The sequence below is a fragment of the Dreissena polymorpha genome, chromosome 1 (genome assembly GCF_020536995.1).
Source record: "Dreissena polymorpha isolate Duluth1 chromosome 1, UMN_Dpol_1.0, whole genome shotgun sequence".
Classification (NCBI taxonomy): Eukaryota; Metazoa; Mollusca; class Bivalvia; order Myida; family Dreissenidae; genus Dreissena; species Dreissena polymorpha.
The window spans coordinates 103827191-103849966 of record NC_068355.1 but is presented as its reverse complement, the minus strand read 5'-3'; the positions used below and the strand labels follow the sequence as shown (position 1 = coordinate 103849966).

General features: G+C 34.7%; 1 protein-coding gene and 1 long non-coding RNA gene across 2 annotated transcripts; both read left to right on the top strand.

Annotated features, from left to right (window-relative positions):
- The first annotated feature begins 729 nt into the window (after nt 1-729).
- Nucleotides 730-18166, top strand: LOC127842052 (protein SET-like). The gene is made up of 8 exons (XM_052371409.1): nt 730-801; nt 1614-1751; nt 2951-3022; nt 4623-4740; nt 7754-7920; nt 8962-9127; nt 12146-12292; nt 14155-18166. Exons 1-8 carry the CDS (start codon nt 730-732, stop codon nt 14628-14630), a joined length of 1356 nt encoding a protein of 451 aa, XP_052227369.1. The 3' UTR covers nt 14631-18166.
- On the top strand, nt 1856-2495 carry LOC127865276 (uncharacterized). The gene is made up of 2 exons (XR_008042565.1): nt 1856-2128; nt 2291-2495. It is a non-coding gene; the product is annotated as an uncharacterized LOC127865276 (long non-coding RNA).
- Nucleotides 18167-22776: the final 4610 nt, after the last annotated feature.

Genomic DNA, 22776 nt, shown 5'->3' with positions numbered 1-22776 from the left:
CTCATTTTGAACATTAAACAATTACACATATGATATTGTTTCAATGATTTCTAATCAAATAATAACTGTTATACTAAGAGAACAAAAATATTTTCAATCAAATTAATGTTTTTCACGCGTATATTTACTCAAAATTGTTTTAAGTGGCAGTTACCTTTGAACTAAAGTAATCAATTAAAATTAAAAGAAAAGCCTTCCTTAATCAAAACATCGACAGTGCAATCACGGAAAAGAACAATAAAACAACGCAATGACCTTTACCCGAGTCCCTGGTTTATGACCCCTAACAAGGGATATTGACACATCACTATTGGCAACCTCGGAGCAGACGGAAAGGGGACACATGGCTTCTGCACTGACGGAGCATGATTACACAAATACTGGTTTTGGGGCTGCGATTTTTGGGGATTTTACATTTTATTTATATAACAACAACTAGCGGAAATATTGGGGAGGCGGCCGCCTCCCGTGCCTCCCCATTACCTACGCCCCTGCATTGTCACCTTTGATGGCAGTTTCATTAAGCATCATTTCCACTAGTAATTTGAAGTTAGGATTCCCAATTTTGAAAGTCTCAATTTGTTAAGCAAATCTTAATTTAATTGTTGATACTCAGGCACTTAAGATCTTCATGGACCACATGTTTATTTAACTTTCGTATGTGGATAGCTGAAGGACTCCAAAATCTACAACAAAATGTCAGCACCGTCAGATGCAAAGGTACCAAAAATGTCAAGTTCAGACAAGGAGTGCATGAGTTTGGATATACAGAAAGCACTGGAAGATATAGAAGATTGCCAGGTGATAAGTTTTTTTAAATAGCAAAGATATTTACAAATTAACAAAAGTATTTTAAATATATTCTGAAGGCAATTGTCATAAATAAAAACATATGGCCCAGTATCATGCTTTTTGACATCATAATTTACATGTACTGAAATGCATTTCTTAATATATATAGGTACATGTATCTCACCATTTTTTTTTCTCCAAGATAATTTCTTTGAAATGATGCAATTTCCCAAAATTTTAAGTTTACTTCGAGAAATGTTCCCCCTTTCTCAGTTTTTTATATTTTTCCCCAAAATGGAAGGCTCTTTCTCCAAATCAAATAAAAAAACCCTGCTCAAGCAAGATCTAGAGTGTTGATTCACTTTCTGCCTCTCTGTGCTGGTGAATTAAAAAATTTAATTTATTTTTACAAAAATATTCGATGAATTATTAGGTAGGTCTACACATTTGTAACAAATAAATTCGCTAAATGACGTTAGAAAAAAAAATTACCTTATTCTGGTTCTGCTCATTTTTAATGGCATTATGGAGCTTTTGTTATCCTACATGTCGATGTATATATATTATCCAGTCAGTGTATATAGTATAGTATATGTTGAATCAAAGATTGTTTAAACATAATTTCATACATTTTTGAAATGCAGATTCTTCCCGTTCCATTTAGCCTTATTTCCTATCGTCCAATTTCTTATAAGTTTACATTTCTTAACTTTGCAGAATGTATTTAAAAATGAAGAGTGTTGGTTAACCCTGTTAAAGGGAAAGAGTTGTGAGATAGCATGATTGATAAGGTCATACCATGTTCTTACTTGTATCGCTAGAGCACCCTGGAAGACCTGAGTGACAAAGCAAGTGGAGAAATCATGCAAGTGGAACTCAAGTACATACAACTGAAGCGTCCTCATTTCGACAAGCGCAATGAGATAATATCAAGAATTGACCATTTCTGGATTACTTCTGTATCCTTATTTTTAGAGCATTATTATGTTACTAACTTACTTTTGTTTAGAATTGAATAGGACTAGGAGTGTAAAGCATTGATTTGATGAATACATCTTTTTATATTATTAACCAGGTTTTCCGAAGGAAAAAACTGGTTATTAGATTGGCGAATGCGGGCGGGCTGGCTGGCTGGCGGGCTGGCTGGCTGGCGGGCTGGCTGGCTGGCTGGCGGGCTGGCGGGCTGGCGGAATAAGCTTGTCCGGGCCATAACTATTTCGTTCATTGTCAGATTTTAAAATCATTTGGCACATTTGTTCACCATCATTGGACGGTGTGTCGCGCGAAATAATTACGTCGATATCTCCAAGGTCAAGGTCACACTTTGAGTTCAAAGGTCAAAAATGGCCATAAATGAGCTTGTCCGAGCCATAACTATGTCGTTCATCGTCAGATTTTAAAATCATTTGGCACATTTGTTCACCATCATTGGACGGTGTGTCGCGCGAAATAATTACGTCGATATCTCCAAGGTCAAGGTCACACTTTGAGTTCAAAGGTCAAAAATGGCCATAAATGAGCTTGTCCTGGCCATAACTATGTCATTCATTGTGAGATTTTAAAATCATTTGGCACATTTGTTCACCATCATGGGACGGTGTGTCCCACGAAAGATTCACGTCAATATCTCCAATGTCAAGGTCGCCACGACTAAAAATAGATTAAAAAAAAAAAAAAAACTTACAAAGGGGGTTAATTTTTTTTGGTCATTTCAAAAGTTCAGTTTGAGTTTTCTCCCTTTATCAGATTTTTTTTTCACAATGAAAACCTGGTTTTGTGACAATTTTGTCCCTTGTCTTCGATTAAAATGTTGGGGTCAACATTCCATTTACATGTAAAATGTAATAAGAACCTGAATAACTGAGCTGGCACTGGTAATGTTGACTTCAGTAGATGTTAATGATTTTGATCGCTATGGCCATATAAATGTACATGTATTGTATAGCAACATATTTGAGTAGTCCCTGGGTATTTGGAACCAGTTTTATTTTTCATGCCTTTAAATGAATGTAAATTCTACTAATAACTATGTGTTTCCATAAGTTTGCAAGAAGCGGTAGGGAACACAAATCTGATTTCATTTGAAGTTACCACTTTTTATGCTCCCAAAAATACTTTCAAAAGCATCACTTGTTATGACTCCTTGACCATTGTGTAGCTGCTAAACCATCCCAAACTGGCCAACATAGTGGAGGCAGATGAAGAAGAATGCTTGCGTCACTTGAAACAGGTGCATGTGGCAAAATTTATTAACAAAGTGCCTTATCTTCTTAAAATTACTCAAATATATCAGTATTAAAGATGCAAATTAAGTGTTACTTTTTAAACAGGACTAAATATAAGACAATAGTATTGCCCATACAATAATATTGTTTACTAGAGTGTACTAGAGTCCCATTACTGATTCTATCATATAATATTCTTATGAAAATTACACGCTGTACTTTAATTCTTGACATTTCTTTGGTCTCTTGTTATTTTGTGTAAAGCTCTTTCAAACGTTACATCTTTTGAATTGCAACAGTAAGTTGCTTATATGTAATCATTTTGCTCACAGGGAGAATAGGATATTCACTTCGATGATTTTATCAGAAATGTTCACCTAAGTACGACTGAAGTTAACAGTACCTTTAGGAGCCTTTTGAATACAGGCCTTGGTACAATTTTAACTGGACTACATGTAGTTCACTTGTGTTTGCATGGTCATTACATGTATGTAAGGTTATTGACATTTGCCAATGTAGCTCAAGACTCAGCTGCTATTACAATATTGAGCCTTTCTCTGTGAAAAAGTTTTAAATGCATGTGCGTAAAGTGTCGTCCCATATGAGCCTGTGCAGTCTGCAAAGGCTTATCAGAGACAACACTTTCCACCTAAACTGGATTTTTGCTATTGAAGAGACTGTCTAAAATGAATAATATCATAAAAGAGAAATGTTGTCCCTAATTGGCCTGTGAGAACTGCATTAAAGCCCCTTTTCACAGAGCACTTTAAATTCCTACTGAATATTAAAGCAGACTGTCTGTTTACATTGCTTGTTATGTGTCAGTCTTATGGCATCCGCCTTCCCTTACAACTCATCAATGAAATTCTACTCACACTGGATAGTCATTGAGGTACATGTAGTCTAAGAATCAGAAAATATGCTTTTGGCTTACTCAATAATGCTTATATTGAAAGCCCTTAGCTTATTTGGTGAATGTCTAGGTGTTCTCTGACTTGTCTTTAAACCTGTTTTGTCGGAATCTTAATGTATTTTAATTAATTCTTTGTCTACATACTTGTGAAGATGAACACTGTTTAATCTTCTCTTCTTTTCAAATAACCACAGCACTGATTGACATGTTTCCTTACAGGAAGTAGCTATAATATTTTCACATTTAACTAGGTACCTTCTTCAAAATTCTTCATTAGGCTTAAAATTTGTGTTACCTTGTTTCCACCATGTTAATGTTACTAGTATTCTTTGTGGTCCAGAGATAGTTAAGACAAATTAATTATCCCTTAATAAAACTTGTTTTTAAGAATCTTTGTAGAAAAAAAATTGAGCCTAACTCTTATGAAAACACGTGCGTAAAGTGTCGTACCAGATCAACCTGTGTAGTTTATCAGCGACAACAAACTATACTTTTTTGCATAGTTAGTTCAAGGGAAGTCTCTTGTTTGTGAAAATTCAGTTTAGGTGGAAAGTGTGGTCCCTGAATAGCCTGTGTGGACTGCTGACGCTAATCTGAGACAAAACTTTATGTACCCGCATTAAGCCCCATTTTCCCAGAAGAGGGCTTATTTATATTGTATTTTGTAGTTAAGTTTAACAGTTTCATTGTAGATAAACTTTGAAGAGTTTCCAGACATGCGGACAGGCTTTTCAGTGCACTTTCATTTTGAGGAAAACCCATTCTTCAGTAACCAAGTCCTTACTAAGTCCTTCCACCTCTCCCCAAAAGGTATATTTTGGTAAATTCAATGCATTTTTATGCTCCCCCAAATTTTTTGGGGGGAGCATATAGTCCCCGCTTCGTCTGTCCATGCATGTGTCCGTCCGTGCACAATTTTTGTCCGGGCTATTTCTCAGGAATTAATGACCGGAATTCAATTAAACTTTATGGGAAGCTTCACTAACAAAAGGAGATGTGCATATTATCAGCCGCTTCTGGTCGGATGATTTTTCACTTTATCACTGAGTTATGGCCCTTTGAAATTTTCCATTAAATGTTCATATAGTGCAATTCTTGTCTGGGCTATTTCTCAGCAATTAATGACCGGATTTCAATTTATCTTTATGAGAAGCTTCACTACCAAGAGGAGATGTGCATATTATCAGCCAGTTATGGTCGGATGATTTTTCACAGAGTTATGGCCCTTTGAAATTTTCTACAAACTGTACATATAGTGCAATTCTTGTCCAGGCTATTTCTCCCCAACTACTGACTGGAATTCAATGAAGCTTTATGAAAAGCTCAACTACCTTGAGGAGATGGGCATGTTATTTGTGGGTTCTGGTTAGATGATTTATTTAGAGAGTTATAGCCCTTTGAAATTTTTAAGTTGCTAAACCATCCATCGTATTATTTTGTCCAAAGTTATGCCCCTTAAGACGTTTCCTTTTATCTGAATATATAGTGCAATATTGTGACAGAAAAAAAACAACTTTGGGGAGCATCACCAGTCTCCGACGGTTTCTTGTTATTCTTTTAAGTCCAGGGCATTCTTTTAATTATCATACACATCTCTAGTTGTTAAAAATTCAAGTTTGTAGGTTGTTAGTGATCTATTTTATGCTTTTTATATCTAACTCAATTTATAAAAACAAACTTTTAAAAAACTCATTTAAGACAAAGTAATAACTTCATATAAAGAGTGAGTAGTAAGTGTGTCCTTTTCAGAAATGTGTGTGGAAAAAATTAAGTTGTTTTCCTTTAAACTGTAATCTCTTTACATAGTTATATACAGAACAGTATTACTATCGGATTTAGTGTACTCTGAAACGATTATTGACTCCATTTACAGCATTCACTGTTTTCTGAAACAATCATTGACTCCAGTTACAGAATTCACTGTATTTTGATATGATCAATGACTCCACTTACATTAGTCTTTGTATCCTGATGATCATTGACTTCACATACATAATTTACTAGATTCTGATCATTTACTTCAGTAACAGAAATTACTGAATTACTGAACAAATCATTGTCTCCATCTAAAGGATTCAATGTTTTCTGAAACGCTTGTTGACTCCACTTACATAATTCTTTTTTTCTGATACGATGATTGCGTCGATTTACATAATTCACTGTATTCTAATAGATCCTTGACTTAACATAAATAATTCACTGTATTCTGATACGATCATTGACTTCACATATAAAAAGCAATGTATTCTGATACGATCATTGACTTCACATATAAAATGCAATTTATTCTGATACGATAATTGACCCCACTTACAGAATTACATGTTATTGTATTCTGATATGATTATTGACTCCACTTACAGAATTCATTGTATTCTGATTTGGTCATTGACTCCACTTACAGAAATCATTGTATTCTGACATGATCATTGACTCCACTCTCAGACTTCACTGTATTCTGACACAATCATTGATCTCACTCATAGAATTCACTGTATTCTGATTCGATCATTGACCCCACTTACAGAATTCACTGTATTCTGATACGATCATTGACCCCACTTACAGAATTCACTGTATTCTGATACGATCATTGACCCCCACTTACAGAATTCACTGTATTCTGATACGATCATTGACTCCACTTACAGAATTCATTGTATTCTGACATGATCATTTACCTCACGTACAGACTTCACTGTATTCTGATACGATCATTGACTCCACTTACATAATTTATTGTATTCTGATATGATCTTGACCCCACTTACAGAATTCACTGTATTCTGATACGATCATTGACTCCACTTACAGAATTCATTGTATTCTGATACAATCCTTGACCTCACTCATAGAATTCACTGTATTCTGATACAATCATTGACTCCACTTACAGATTTCATTGTATTCTGATACGATCATTGGCCCCACTTACAGAATTCACTGTATTCTGATACAATCATTGACTCCACTTACAGAATACACTGTATTCTGATACGATCATTGACTCCACTTACAGAATTCATTGTAGTCTGATACAATCCTTGACCTCACTCAAAGAATTCACTGTATTCTGATATGATCATTGATTCCACTTACAGAATTCATTGTATTCTGATACAATCATTGACCCCACTTACAGAATTCACTGTATTCTGATACAATCATTGACTCCACTTACAGAATTCACTGTATTCTGATACGATCATTGACTCCACTTACAGAATTCATTGTATTCTGATACAATCATTGACCTCACTCATAGAATTCACTGTATTCTGATACGATCATTGACTCCACTTACAGAATTCATTGTATTATGATATGATCATTGACCCCACTTACAGAATTCATTGTATTCTGATATGATAAGTGACTTTTCTTACAGAATTCATTGTATTCTGATACAATCAATGACCTCACTCATAAAATTCACTGTATTCTGATACGATCATTGACTTCACATATAAAATGCAATGTATTCTGATACAATCATTGACCCAATTCAGAATTCACTGTATTCTCATTTGATAATTGATCCCACTTACAGAAATAACTGTATTCTGATATGTTCATTGACTCCACTTACATAATTCATTGTTTTCTGATACGATCATTGACTCCATGAACAGAATTTACTGCAAAGGATCATTGACCCCACTTACATAATTCACTGTATTCTGATCATTTTCTTCCGGTTCAGAATTTGCTGTACTCTGAAATGATTATTGACTCCAACAGAATTCAATGTATCCTGATATGATCATTGACTCCACTAAGAGAAGTCACTGTATTCTGATACGATCATTGATTCCACTTACAGCGGGACAGAAGTCTTCTAACTCCACTGAGATCAGCTGGAAGCCCAGTAAATCCGGGGGCTTAAACCTGTTACAGCAGCACACTGAACGGGCCCTGAAAGGTCACGGGCGCACATTTTTCTCATGGTTTGTGGAGGTCACTGAAGCAAGTAGGGATAGAATCATAAAGGTACATTCAGCTCAGTCGAGTTCAAGCAGTTTTAGGTTAAGAAACAGTCTTATATGTTGTATGTTTTTTTTCATTGTGTTTTTATTATTTAACTATGCATAATTTGTTTGTTATAGTAAATGCCATATGCAAATTGTTGTGAATGTGAAACTTATACGTATTACCTTTTAAAGGGACTGTCAACCACGACGACAAAGAAAAGTTGTAAAATACCGTATTTTTTTTACAATTATTAGTTCATATTGATTAAAATATCACGACTGGTATATTACATTACTTGAAAAAAGTTCATATTTTCAGTATATTAGGTAATACAATTTCGCGATTTGAAAGCGAAAGTACATCGCGAAAATAGGTGACATAAGAATATACACACTATAAATAACGCAAATAGATTGATCATTTTATGTATAAAATATATACATTTCACTACGCATTCACAATTTGCAATGCTGGATTTACCACGTGACGATGATAAACCTACTGGCGTTATTTATGGTTAACTGGTAGTTACCTGGTAGACATACCCAGTAAAATTTATTACCGAATATACTGAAAATATGAAAACTTAAGAACTTTTTTCAAGTAATGTAATATACCAGTCTTGATATTTTAATCAATATAGACTAATAATTGTTAAAAAATACGGTAATTTACAACTTTTCTTTTCTTCGTTGTCGTGGTTGACAGTCCCTTTAAATGTGTATGTATTTGTTTTAAACATGTAATATGTTTTATATGGAGAATATTGTTTGTTACATAAAGATTACTGGTATGATGTTACTTTGCCTTAATGAATATTAATAATACAATTTATTTGAAACTTGTAAAAAAATTATATGGGTAAAATTGATTTGTACACAAAGATTATTGGTACTGTGTTACCTTGCCTCAATTAATGTGAATTAGTACAATAAAGTAAAATAGTTTAAAGCTTTACCTCAGAAATCCCATACACTGAGATCCCTTTACATGTTTGAATTGAATATTTCAAAGTCCTAAGTTTTAAAAAAATAAATTATTAAATTTTCTCCAATTCAGATGTTGAAGGATGATATTTGGCCAAACCCTCTTCAGTACTTCCTAGCAGCAGACGTGGATGAGAATGGATTTACTGACAGCGACAGTTATGATGATGATGATATCCCCATACAGAATATTGAGGATGACTCTGTTGTCATTGTCGGTGATGATGACAGTGATGATGGTAATGGTGAATGTTGCATAAGCTATGTAATTTTTTGGTTATTTATAAGAGTTCTACAAAATATGTGTAAAATATTGTTCATGCATGAAAAACCTTGAAAAATAAAGCTTCTGCGTATCTATCAGGGGCATATGGCTAGCACATGTACTTTTGATGTTAAAGTCCTACTAAGACTCTAATGAACATTACATTTAAATAGCTGTATGTAACGTTCTCATGTCAGTGTAAGCTAAGACTCTAATGAACATTACATTTAAATAGCTGTATGTAATGTTCTCATGTCAGTGTAAGCTAAGACTCTAATGAACATTACATTTAAATAGCTGTGTGTAACGTTCTCATGTCAGTGTAAGCTAAGACTCTAATGAACATTACATTTAAATAGCTGTGTGTAACGTTCTCATGTCAGTGTAAGCTAAGACTCTAATGAACATTACATTTAAATAGCTGTGTGTAACGTTCTCATGTCAGTGTAAGCTAAGACTCTAATGAACATTACATTTAAATAGCTGTATGTAATGTTCTCATGTCAGTGTAAGCTAAGACTCTAATGAACATTACATTTAAATAGCTGAATGTAATGGTCTCATGTCAGTGTAAGCTAAGACTCTAATGAACATTACATTTAAATAGCTGAATGTAATGGTCTCATGTCAGTGTAAGCTAAGACTCTAATGAACATTACATTTAAATAGCTGTATGTAACGGTCTCATGTCAGTGTAAGCTAAGACTCTAATGAACATTACATTTAAATAGCTGTGTGTAACGTTCTCATGTCAGTGTAAGCTAAGACTCTAATGAACATTACATTTAAATAGCTGTATGTAATGGTCTCATGTCAGTGTAGGCTAAGACTCTAATGAACATTACATTTAAATAGCTGAATGTAATGGTCTCATGTCAGTGTAAGCTAAGACTCTAATGAACATTACATTTAAATAGCTGTATGTAACGTTCTCATGTCAGTGTAAGCTAAGACTCTAATGAACATTACATTTAAATAGCTGTGTGTAACGTTCTCATGTCAGTGTAAGCTAAGACTCTAATGAACATTACATTTAAATAGCTGTATGTAATGGTCTCATGTCAGTGTAAGCTACGACTCTAATGAACATTACATTTAAATAGCTGAATGTAATGGTCTCATGTCAGTGTAAGCTAAGACTCTAATGAACATTACATTTAAATAGCTGTATGTAACGTTCTCATGTCAGTGTAAGCTAAGACTCTAATGAACATTACATTTAAATAGCTGTATGTAACGTTCTCATGTCAGTGTAAGCTAAGACTCTAATGAACATTACATTTAAATAGCTGTGTGTAACGTTCTCATGTCAGTGTAAGCTAAGACTCTAATGAACATTACATTTAAATAGCTGTGTGTAACGTTCTCATGTCAGTGTAAGCTAAGACTCTAATGAACATTACATTTAAATAGCTGTGTGTAACGTTCTCATGTCAGTGTAAGCTAAGACTCTAATGAACATTACATTTAAATAGCTGTATGTAATGTTCTCATGTCAGTGTAAGCTAAGACTCTAATGAACATTACATTTAAATAGCTGTGTGTAACGTTCTCATGTCAGTGTAAGCTAAGACTCTAATGAACATTACATTTAAATAGCTGTATGTAATGGTCTCATGTCAGTGTAGGCTAAGACTCTAATGAACATTACATTTAAATAGCTGAATGTAATGGTCTCATGTCAGTGTAAGCTAAGACTCTAATGAACATTACATTTAAATAGCTGTATGTAACGTTCTCATGTCAGTGTAAGCTAAGACTCTAATGAACATTACATTTAAATAGCTGTGTGTAACGTTCTCATGTCAGTGTAAGCTAAGACTCTAATGAACATTACATTTAAATAGCTGTATGTAATGGTCTCATGTCAGTGTAAGCTAAGACTCTAATGAACATTACATTTAAATAGCTGAATGTAATGGTCTCATGTCAGTGTAAGCTAAGACTCTAATGAACATTACATTTAAATAGCTGTATGTAACGTTCTCATGTCAGTGTAAGCTAAGACTCTAATGAACATTACATTTAAATAGCTGTATGTAACGTTCTCATGTCAGTGTAAGCTAAGACTCTAATGAACATTACATTTAAATAGCTGTATGTAATGGTCTCATGTCAGTGTAAGCTAAGACTCTAATGAACATTACATTTAAATAGCTGTGTGTAACGTTCTCATGTCAGTGTAAGCTAAGACTCTAATGAACATTACATTTAAATAGCTGTATGTAACGTTCTCATGTCAGTGTAAGCTAAGACTCTAATGAACATTACATTTAAATAGCTGTGTGTTACGTTCTCATGTCAGTGTAAGCTAAGACTCTAATGAACATTACATTTAAATAGCTGTGTGTAACGTTCTCATGTCAGTGTAAGCTAAGACTCTAATGAACATTACATTTAAATAGCTGTATGTAACGGTCTCATGTCAGTGTAAGCTAAGACTCTAATAAAGATTACATTTAAATAGTTGTGTGTAACGTTCTCATGTCAGTGTTAGACTAGCTATAACTTTTATACTCAAGCTTCGAGAAATGTGAACATATTTCAAACCTATACCTCAAGTTTCCATAACATTTTATCCATATACTCTAGCATGTTCTTGCATTCACACTAGTATAAAAAGAACAGTGCCTGTGCCTTTACCTCTTATATACACATTTTGACTTGTTTGAAGTCGCTTAGAAAAAAATCTTTTTTTTACAAGATTCAAGTTTTAAGGCTTCATTCCCACCTTAACATATTGAGAAGCAGCAAATAGCATGAAACCTGAACAGCCTGCAAGTTGATGGTTACATGTAGCAATTTTCACTTTGCCTTTGAGCAGAAAACGGTTAATATTTGAATCAAAAGAAGTCTTTGTACCATGTAAATCAATTACAATGGCTGTAATCGATAAAAAATTATAGAATTCAAATCACTAAACATGACAGTTTTTACAGATACTGATTGTGTATTAACCCAAATTAGCTGACACCTCTTGTATTTGTTCAAGATGATGTGTATGAGGTAGAAGATGACTCCAAACTAAGCATGGAGGACTCTGAGAATGATGATGATGATGGCGATGATGAGGGATTAGACTCTGCCCAGGAGCTTGAAGAGACAGTGGAATCCATTGAAGTAGAAGATGACGAGTTTGGTTTGTAGAAAATGTTTTCTCTCTCTGTCTTGCTCATTCACCTTTGCATGTATTGATGATTTTGTTAACCATTACAATAACCATGTATAATGATCAGGGGACAAAAATATTCATAAACTGCACTCGTCCTGCAGGACGAGTGCATAAAATTTTTCACTCGTCCTGCAAACACACGCACTCGTCCTTCAAATATGTGTGAAATAAAGATTGCAAAGGGCTGATATGACTTATAACATTTCCTAAAGTATATCACTGCTAAGCAGTGAAATAAGTTAATTTATTTATGAGGAACACAAAATAAATAATTTTTTCTAATGCTCGCGTGCTTTTCGTTTCGGACGTTTAAAAAATCGCCCCTGCCCCCTTCAATACTAACAGTGACTGCAGTCGCATGGTTCCCTGTCAACATGTACGCGCAAAGCTTACACCAAAAAGCCAATATTTACTCGGGACACAAGTCTCGCATAACAACGCGCACCAGCTGTATGAAGTTTACAATTACAATTTCCGGTTCATTCGCATTCTACTTTCGGAATAGATATGCTTTTAGAAAATGAATTTATTAAATGAAAAATAAGTCTTACTGGTCAGAAAATTCATTTTTTAACATCAGCTTTTTTTTACTCGTCCTGTAGGACGAGAGCTTTAGGGAAATTCACTCGTCCTTTCAAGATTTCACTCGTCAATACGAGCGGACGAGTGGAATTTTTGTCCCCTGATAATCATGTGGAAAAGATGGGGGAAGCGGGAAATGGATGTTGTTTTGTCTTTCTCAATGAGACTTTGTTTCCGTTCTGTTTGTGAGGATGTGAAACAAATTTCCACAAGTATATGCTAACCTGAGGTCATAGACACTTGGGATAAGCAGTCATTTGAGCTTTAATGAAACTGTAAAGGAGTAGGCATATTTTGATTAAACTTCACATCAATGATCCTTCTGTTACCCCCTTTCAAAGTTGTTCTAATTGTAAATCCATTGCATTTGAAGGTGACAAAAGATATAAAAAATGAAAACTTCTTTAAAACCACAAGGGTCAGGGCTTAATATTTGGTGTTTAACATCTTCTATTTGTCCTCTACTTAATTTGATTAAGTCATGACCCTGGGTCAAAAATGGCCACGCCCCAGGGGTCACATGATTAATATATATGTGTATCAAAATTACTTGAAAATCTTCTTCTCTAAAACGACAACACTGAGCTGTATTTTTTGGCATGTAACATGGTAAGGTGGTATTGTACCAGCTTGGTTCAAATTATTACCATACAGTTAAAATTGGCCCCACCCTGCAGTTGTCATGTTTCCTTTTATTGTCCCCTACCGGTGAAACCAGAGGGGACATACGGTTTGCGCTCTGTGTGTCAGTCATTCAGTCTGTCCGTCACACTTTTCTGGATCCTGCGATAACTTTAAAAGTTCTTCATATTTTTTCATGAAACTTGTAACATGGATAGATGGCAATATGGAGAGTATGCACGTCATTTCATTTTGTTCCTACGTCAAGAATTCTGGTTGCTATGGCAACAAATAAAAAAATAATCTGACAATGGTGGAGTTCCACTAGAGGGGAAGATATTGCTTGGCAATCTCTTGTTTATTTAGTTAAAAACTCATTTTAATCTGGTTTGGCATTTGGCGTGGCCCTCTTTCTTTTTGTCACACTCCTTGTTGGTCTGTTTGTTAGTACTTCATGTGCATTGATAAGAAATATGATATTCTATTTTAGTTTACAGTTAGTGACTGTGTGAAAAAACTTATATTCATCTACATTGTGTGTCTTGTATGAAAATAAACTGCTCTTAAGCTAAAATGTATTAATGACTGAAATTCCCATAATAATTATGAGTAAATTGCACTTCCAGAAGATGAGGATGATGATGATGAAGATGCAATTCATGTTCTAGACAGCGACAGTGATCCAGAGGTGCATGAAATCACCGATACGCCTGATAAACCACCAACGGAAAAGGACTCAATAGACCGAGTAATGGCTGCAGCCATGCTAGATTTCAGTGAAGCAGAACGACTGGAGAGTAATACTCCTAGTGTTGTTGATAAAAAGGATAATAGTGCTTTGACAGTTGAGGAAGAAATAGAGAAAATTAAAGGTGATTCCGATGAAACTGTAGTTGAAACTGGTGAAGGTAACAGTCAGGGGGGAAAAAGTGAGAGTGATGGAAAAGACTGTGGGGCAGAAAAGAATGTTAATGGTGAGGGTTCGAGTGACAAAGGAGGTGAGCAGGGTGTTGAAAGTTCTAGTGAAGAAGAGGGAAAAGAAAAACCAAATAACAATAAAAAGGCTCCTAGTAGAAAGAGACCATTAGATACTGCTGATTGATTTATTCTTAACTCTGTCTGAGCATGGCAGCATAGTTTTAGCCAGAATTGCCGGTGTTGGTTTAACTGATGTAAATTTTGTTCCTTCTAATTGTCGTAAGGCAATAATGTCAATCCTATTGTCAATGTCAATTCAAAGCTTTGGAAAAACCATCCAAGGTCTGTTCAATTAGTATAATAATGTCATGCTTATGTATTTATCTGGACATTTTTTTGACTGCTAGCAAATGTGATTGCAACACAAATCATATAAGAGATATACTATCTTTTACCTGATGTCTTAATCTGATGGCATTTCAAAAGAAATGTTTAAAACCATGTTCTGGAAGTTAGTTAGTAAACTTGCATTTGCGAAGCTTTCCTACAAATAAGATAATTTGAATACAGTATAATACATGCATGAAATTGCAATTAATGACAAATCTTTTTACAATTATGTGCTTTTGAACTTAAGCAATTAGTGTATTTTTACTTCAAAAATGTAAATGGGGATAAATTTAACAGTATTTTTAGTAAGCAACATCATTTTACACTGCCAACCTCATTTTGACAAAGTATAGCCATACCTGATTGGTCATTCAAAGAAAAGGTTTCCAATCAAAACCAACAATAAATTATCTTAAACATGTTTAATATGGTTTCTTAAAACTGGAAAGAAAGTAATTTATGTAATAAATTTGATTTTCCAATCTTTTGTAAAAATTTAAAAGTGTTAAAAAGCATTGCAGCGTCATGCTGTATCATTTAGCTGTTATCTTTTGAGAAATGCCAAACATGTTCTTCTTCATTAATTAAGTTTTGTTTCATTCTTGTGCACCTTTCCATGTGTATGAACTCTTTATATGAACACTAAATTTAATTCACGTTCCAAAGTGATTAAATTGCCTCTGCTAACCTTTTAGTGACATGTGTATCTTTGAAAGTGTTATTGCTTGTGCATGTTTGTATAAATGAAATCTGAAAATGGTAACTGTTAATAAATACCTTGGTCCATTTATCTCAAAATGAATACACTGTACTTTGTTCAAAATAAGTTTTAAAGTGATTGCAATGAATTCAATTGTCATTTCTTTTTATCTTATGTGTTATAAGTTTACTTCAGACAGTGCTGAATGATTTTGAATAAGCAAATAGATTCTTTTAAATGAAAACAATAATTTTACACACAATTATTTAAGGGTGATTTTTTCATACTTTTCAATGCACAATTGTCCATTAGTGATTTGAGCAATTCAAATGTATTTGTTGTTTTTGATTTCAAGATAATTGTTCAGTTTATGAAATTTTAATACAATGTTAATAAATTCTGTATATTATTCGTCACACAAATATGAGGTACACCTCTTCCATTTATATTGATATTCTCATTAGTAAATAGTAAATACATAAGATATCCCATTTGTATGGCAATACATACTTCACGAGGCTGATGTACATGTATTATTATAGTTTTGTGATTTCATGCATGTTTATATATATTATTGACGGATGAAAAAGTAAATTTATATTTAAGATATTATTCAATTTTAAGCTCACCTGAAAAGAAAGTGCTCATGTTGAGTTCCCGTGGTTACTGTATGTCTAGGCCGAGTTACAATTCTGGTCACATGCATCCCAAAACCCAAAAATTGGTCATTTGGTCTTATCTTAGACAAATCTTTTTACCATTATAATGACCACAATTTTGACTGCATCTGAATGAAACTTGGTGTTTATCTTCACTAAATCTAGGCCAAGTTTAATCTCAATCAAGTGCATCCAAAAACTAGGTCCCCAGGTCAAATTTGAGAAAAAACTTATCACTTGAGAGGTCACTTTTATTACTAAATCTATGTAAAACATGGTCAGAATATTGATCTTGACAATGTCTAGTCTGATTTCTTATCTTTTGCCTGATTCTAAAGGTAACTAAGTAAATCTTATGAAAACCTAGTTTTAATTCTAGAGGCCACATTTATGACTCAATCTTGATGAAAGTTGTAACTTGATAAATAATTGTTTTTCATTATCTAGATTTGTTAGGAATTTGGGCTACATGTGTCTTAAGTACATGTGTCTACATAGTTCCCAGTCTAGAGGCAACATTTGTGACTCAATCCTGATTGAACTTGGTCAGAATGTTTATCTTTTCAATATCTGAGTTGTGATCAAATCTGAGTAACATATGTCCAAAATCCAGGTCACTAAGTCAAATCTGGAAAAAACAACAACTGTAAACACTCTAGAAGCCAAATTTTTTACTCAACCTTATTAAAGCATGGTCATAATGTTGATCCTGACAATGTCAATCAGTACTCTAGGGCAAGTTTTAATCTGGGTCATGTGGGTCAAAAAACTAGGTAACCAGGCAAAATTTTATAAAAACCCATATTTGGTTATAGGTATGGTGAGAAAACCCATATTGCTTCTCTAGAAACCACATTAATAATTTGATCTTGATGATACATGGTCAGAATGATTATCATTTAAATGTCAAGGCGTTGCTTTTTTATATGGGTCAAATGCACAGTCACCAAGTCAAGTCTTTTAAATTGGTACATGTATTACATGAACTCAGGTGAGCGCTTCAAGGCCATTATGGCTCTCTTTTTAATAATTATGTGCAGTATTGCTTTAAGTCAGTCCCAGAAAACAGTAACTTATTGTAAATAATATTTTATACATACATAGGTGTTGTTTTTATGCCCCCTTTCCAGGAAAAGGGGGTATATAGTTTTCGCACTGTCTGTCAGTCTGTCTGTCAGTCTGTCATACATTTCGTGTCCGCTCTCTAATTCAAATAGTTTTCATCCGATCTTTACCAAACTTGGTCAGAAGTTGTATCTAGACAATATCTAGGTCAAGTTCGAATATGGGTCATGCTGGGTCAAAAACTAGGTCACTGGGTCACTTAGTGCATTTCAAGAATTTAGCATGGTGTCCGCTCTCTAATTTATGTGGCTTTCTGATTTATTTTGATATTCTAAGACATAAAGTGATCGGACTGTCGGTCCATCTGTCCGTCCGTCTGTCAGTCACACTTTGCGTTTAGATTTCGAAAATATGCTCATAACTTCTATGTCGCTTCAGATAGCAATTTGATATTTGCCATGCATGTGTATATGGACAAGGCCTTTCCATACGCACACAAATTTTGACCCCTGTGACCTTGACCTTGAACTTAAGGTCCGCGTTTAGGTTTGGAAATCTACGTTTAGGTTTCGAAAAAAGCTCATAACTTCTACCAAGCGTTTATAGGGGGCATAAGTTATCCTATGGTGACAGCTCTTGTTTATTTTAAATCAATTACTTAGTATAGTTTTTTTTCTGACTTGAGTTGACATATGTTTTAAATTTGTTCATATTGGCAGCTGACATTTTCTGCACATGTTATTGTACATGTGTAACTCCTGTTATTGTTTTTGCTATTACATGTATTCATTAAATTTGTTTTACTTATCATTAAACTTTCAGTCATATATTCATAATGTATAATCAGATTTTTACTTTATGAAAAACAATAATAATTAAAATCATCTATATTGGCAGCTATTACTCAATTTTTAGCCGGATTTTTTTCGAAAAAATCTCGGCTTATAGATTGATGTTGTCGGGGGGGGCGGGCGGGCGGGCGGGGTGGCGGCGTGCTCGAAAATGTTAAAGTTCTTATTTCATGGTATAACTTTGGTATGCTTGGACCTAGAGTCTTCAAACTTGACATGAAGGTTGGCCAGGATTAACAGATGACCACTGGTCATTTCAAGGTCATTCATTTGAAGGTGAAGGTCACTGTGACCTTCAATATAAAAATGTTAAAGTTGTTATAACTTTGGTATGCTTGGACCTAGAGTCTTGAAACTTGACATGAAGGTTGGCCAGAACTAGTAAGTAACCACTGGACATTTCAAGGTCATTCATTTGAAGGTCAAGGTCACTGTGACCTTGAATGTAAAAATGTTAAAGTTGTTATAACTTTGGTATGCTTGGACCTAGAGTCTTGAAACTTGACATGAAGGTTGGCCAGAACTAGTAAGTAACCACTGGACATTTCAAGGTCATTCATTTGAAGGTCAAGGTCACTGTGACCTTGAATGTAAAAATGTTAAAGTTCTTATTTCATGTTATAACTTTGGTATGCTTGTACCTAGAGTCTTCAAACTTGAAATAAAGATTGGCCAGTACTAGAAGATGACCACTGGTCATTTCAATGTCATTCATTTGAAGGTCAAGGTCACTGTGACCTTAAATGTTAAAATGTTAAAATTGTTATAACTTTGGTATGCTTGGACATAGAGTCTTCAAACTTGACATGAAGGTTTGCAAGCACACTTAGATGACCACTGGTCATTTCAAGGTCATTCATTCTAAGGTCAAGGTCACTGTGACCTTGAATGTAAAAATGTCTGGATTTCTGTGTAGGTATGTGAAAGCAAAACAATAAATAGTATTATTTCATCTAAGTTTATTTTCTTACATTTGATAATGAAATTGATGGAAACTTCAAACAATATGTTACTAATTTGCTAATAAAAAAATTGAGATCAAACTTTCCTAATTGTCAATTCAAGTTCATATTTGTGACCTTAAATGTTATTGTTGTTCATGTATATGCATGCATTCAAAACATAACACAAGGTTTGCTCATGCCTTGAAAAGTACTTACATTTCATTTTGACCTTTGAACAATATTTCAGTAATTTAAGTATTGCATTGACAAAAACACGAAAGGTACTTTCCTGTCATTTAAATCAAAAATCCGGCTTCAATGCGGTCATCTCCGACCGCGGAACTCTTGTCTAAAATTGTATACAAGTATTGACAGGGAAATTAAGAGCAAATGTCATTCAAATTGTAAATCTGAACATTTTATTTTTGAAGAGGTCGATTTTAAATTATACATTTGAAACTATGTTGTGAAATTGTGCTGTTCTTTGGTGTCATTAAAAACTATATAAAACAAACATGAAATTTTAATACAAGATATTATATGAATTCATTGGAAATAGAGTCATACATATACACTATTTGTAAATCGCGTTTAATTGTAAATATGCTGAAACAATTGTGTAAAATAACATTTGTTATATATTTTAAAATAAATAAACTTAATGGCAGCATTCGTAAAACTCACATAAAATCAATTAAAATGTATTAATAAGTTCTATTGTTTGTAAATATGTTTTCAGAGTAAACTTTTGCATGTAAATGTAAATATTTGATTGTTACATAAATCTAATTAAACTTGCCCGTAATGTTGTACAATTTAAGAAATAAATTCAAATCATAGGCTTTTCTATTCTGTTGCAGTTATACCTTATTAGCCATTGTGTGCCTTTACAAAGTCATGAAGTTTATTTTGTCTAAAAAGATATTTAGTAATGAGCATTATTCTTAAAATATGCAGACGAGCAAATTATTAACCACCTTTGTTATATAACGATCACTCTTAATAATTGTAATAATTGCCAAATATGTCAAGACAGATATCAAGATATGTCATAGCTATTTGTTCCTTGTATTGAGAAAACTAGGCATAATGCATGTGCGTAAAGTGTCGTCCCAGATTAGATCAGGGACGACACTTTCCGCCTTAACAAGATTTTGGTGTAGAAGAGACTTCCTTTAAACGAAAAATACCATTAAAGCTTAAAGTGTCGTCCCTGATTAGCCTGTGAGGACGGATTAGCACAGGCTAATCTGGGATGACACTTTACGCACATGCATTAAGCCCCGTTTTCTCAGAACGCGTCTCGTTTATATGAACTTTGTTTTGTGACATTACAATTGCCACCATTTTATTGCAGTTGAAATTCCGAGGCGTTCTTCTTTAAGATGCCCTTACAGGTGTCGTGTTTAGTTTGATTTTATAGCATGGTGTACATAAAATAGTACGTAAACTACTAGCAACTTGTAACTTAGCATAAGATGTGACATTTACACACACATATACAATTAAGTTAAACCGTGCTCTGAACAGGGGTGTTAATATATGTTCTTGCTCTGAAACCCCATTGCTGGAAGACGTGCAAAACGAGGACAATACATTTCAAGAGATTCTATTCCTCGGCTTAAACCTGCTACTTGATTCACAAATAGATCCTCGTTCAGTTAAAGACTGTGTTGCTTTGTTGGTTAAGTCACAAATACAACATAAAAGCAATTTACGGGTCTAGAAAAAGACGAGCGTTATTAATATTAAACTACTTCGATTGTTTTTTACTTATTATTGTGCTTAGTTATAGTTATATAAATGTGAATCAATTGTGTTCATTTTTCAGCGCCAAGTGTAAAAATGAGACACATAGCCTGTCAGAAGTGCAAACGCTCGAAATATTGTTTAGAAATTCATAGACAGTTCTCAAGTAGTTTCTGATCCGCATCCGCACATTGTACTCAATAGCCCACAAAATCAGCGAATCGACGCAGCTAAACGTTCGAATTGGCCAAGGAAAATCCATATCCTATTCAATAATTAGATAGTGATCGCACCTATTGATCATCGATATATGAATGACAGTTAAAAGAGCGACGTTTAAACTCACAGCGCTCGTTAGCGAAAGTCCTTTCAGGCTGCGTACACAGAAATTGATCTGACTTCCCGCAATGTTATTTTTAGGCCTACTGGACGAAAGTGTCGACATATAACAGCGAATTGTATAAACTTTTCGAACTATAAGAACAAAAACTCTCGTCAAACAATGTGATACGGTTCATTATATGAAATTGTGGAAGAGTAAAGTATGGGTGATCGATAAGGTTTGAGGTAGTAAGTCGAGGTAAGTTGGAGGTAATGACTTTATTTTGCGAGTTGGGTGGGGGTCGATACTGGCTGTCTGGTTAGCGCCGGGGTTGGTTCACAGGCTTCTCACCATGGCAACCCGGGTTCAATGCCCGTTCCCGGCAGCATGTGAGTTTGTTTGGTGGTCACCGTACAGGACACCTGGGGCTTCCTCACGGTTCTCCGGCATCCACCCCCTCCCCCCCCCCCCGTTCACGGCAAAAGACCGCAACGAAATTGAAATCTTTCATTAAAACCCAAGCTGGAAATAGCAGCTGTGATCCAAAATTCTTCCCAAAGTACGTGAGACAGGTAAGTTGATTAGGAAGGAGTGCTTGGGCCCACTCTGGGTCCTCACAAAATGCAGCCTCTGGTGCGGAAGGACCTCATACACACCGACATACGCACATCCTAGAGAGGTAGTTAGTTACCGATGGTGAATAGGATGGATGTGGTAATTAATTAAGTCGCGTTCTGAGAAAACTGGGCATAATGCATGTGCGTAAAGTGTCTTCCCAGGTTAGCCTGTGCAGTCCGCACAGGCTAATCAGGGACGACACTTTCCACCTTTATAAGATTTTTGCTAAGAAGAGACTTTATTTAAACGAAAAATGTCATAAAAGTGGAAAGTGTCGTCCCTGATGAGCCTATGCGGACTTCACAGGCTAATCTGGGACGACACTTTACGCACATGCATTATGCCCAGTTTTCTTAGAACGCGACTCAATTGACAATAGGTGGGCTGTAGGTCGTACTTAAGGATGAGTATAAGCTAGTGAGTAATGAAGTGAGAGATAGTGACTTATTCAGAAGAGAGAAGCACACATTGACAGTGCAGGTGTCAATAGGCAAGTTACTTTTCTTCTAGACCTGCAGGAACTCTTGACAAGTACATGGACTGTGCAGTAATACTAATTTCATATCTGTTTCACGCTATAATGAGCTTTTGTCTGGCCGAGTTCATAACTTTAATAATACGTACATTAAAGGCCCAGAAACATTGTTCAGTAATATCACGTCGCCGCAAAGAGTTAAATGGTTTTATGGATATTTAAAGTATCGATTGGTTTTATATTAAAATTTATCGATAGTGGTATTCAGTTCGTTGTAGAAAACGTATTTTGTTTTTAACTTTTCTTCCCAACATATCGATCTGTGGGTGTTGTTATGGAAGTAGTCTTACGGCCTTGTGTAAGTACAATTAGTATTTTAGTACAACTTAATATTGGTAATTATTATTAATATATTGTCACGACTTTCCGTCTGTATGTTCGATCGTTTTGTCCGTCTTTCCGTCGATATGTCCGTTTGTTTATGTCCGTCTTTGTTTCCGTCGATATATCCGTTCGTTTTTGTCCGTCTTTCCGTCGGTATGTTCGTTCATTTTTGT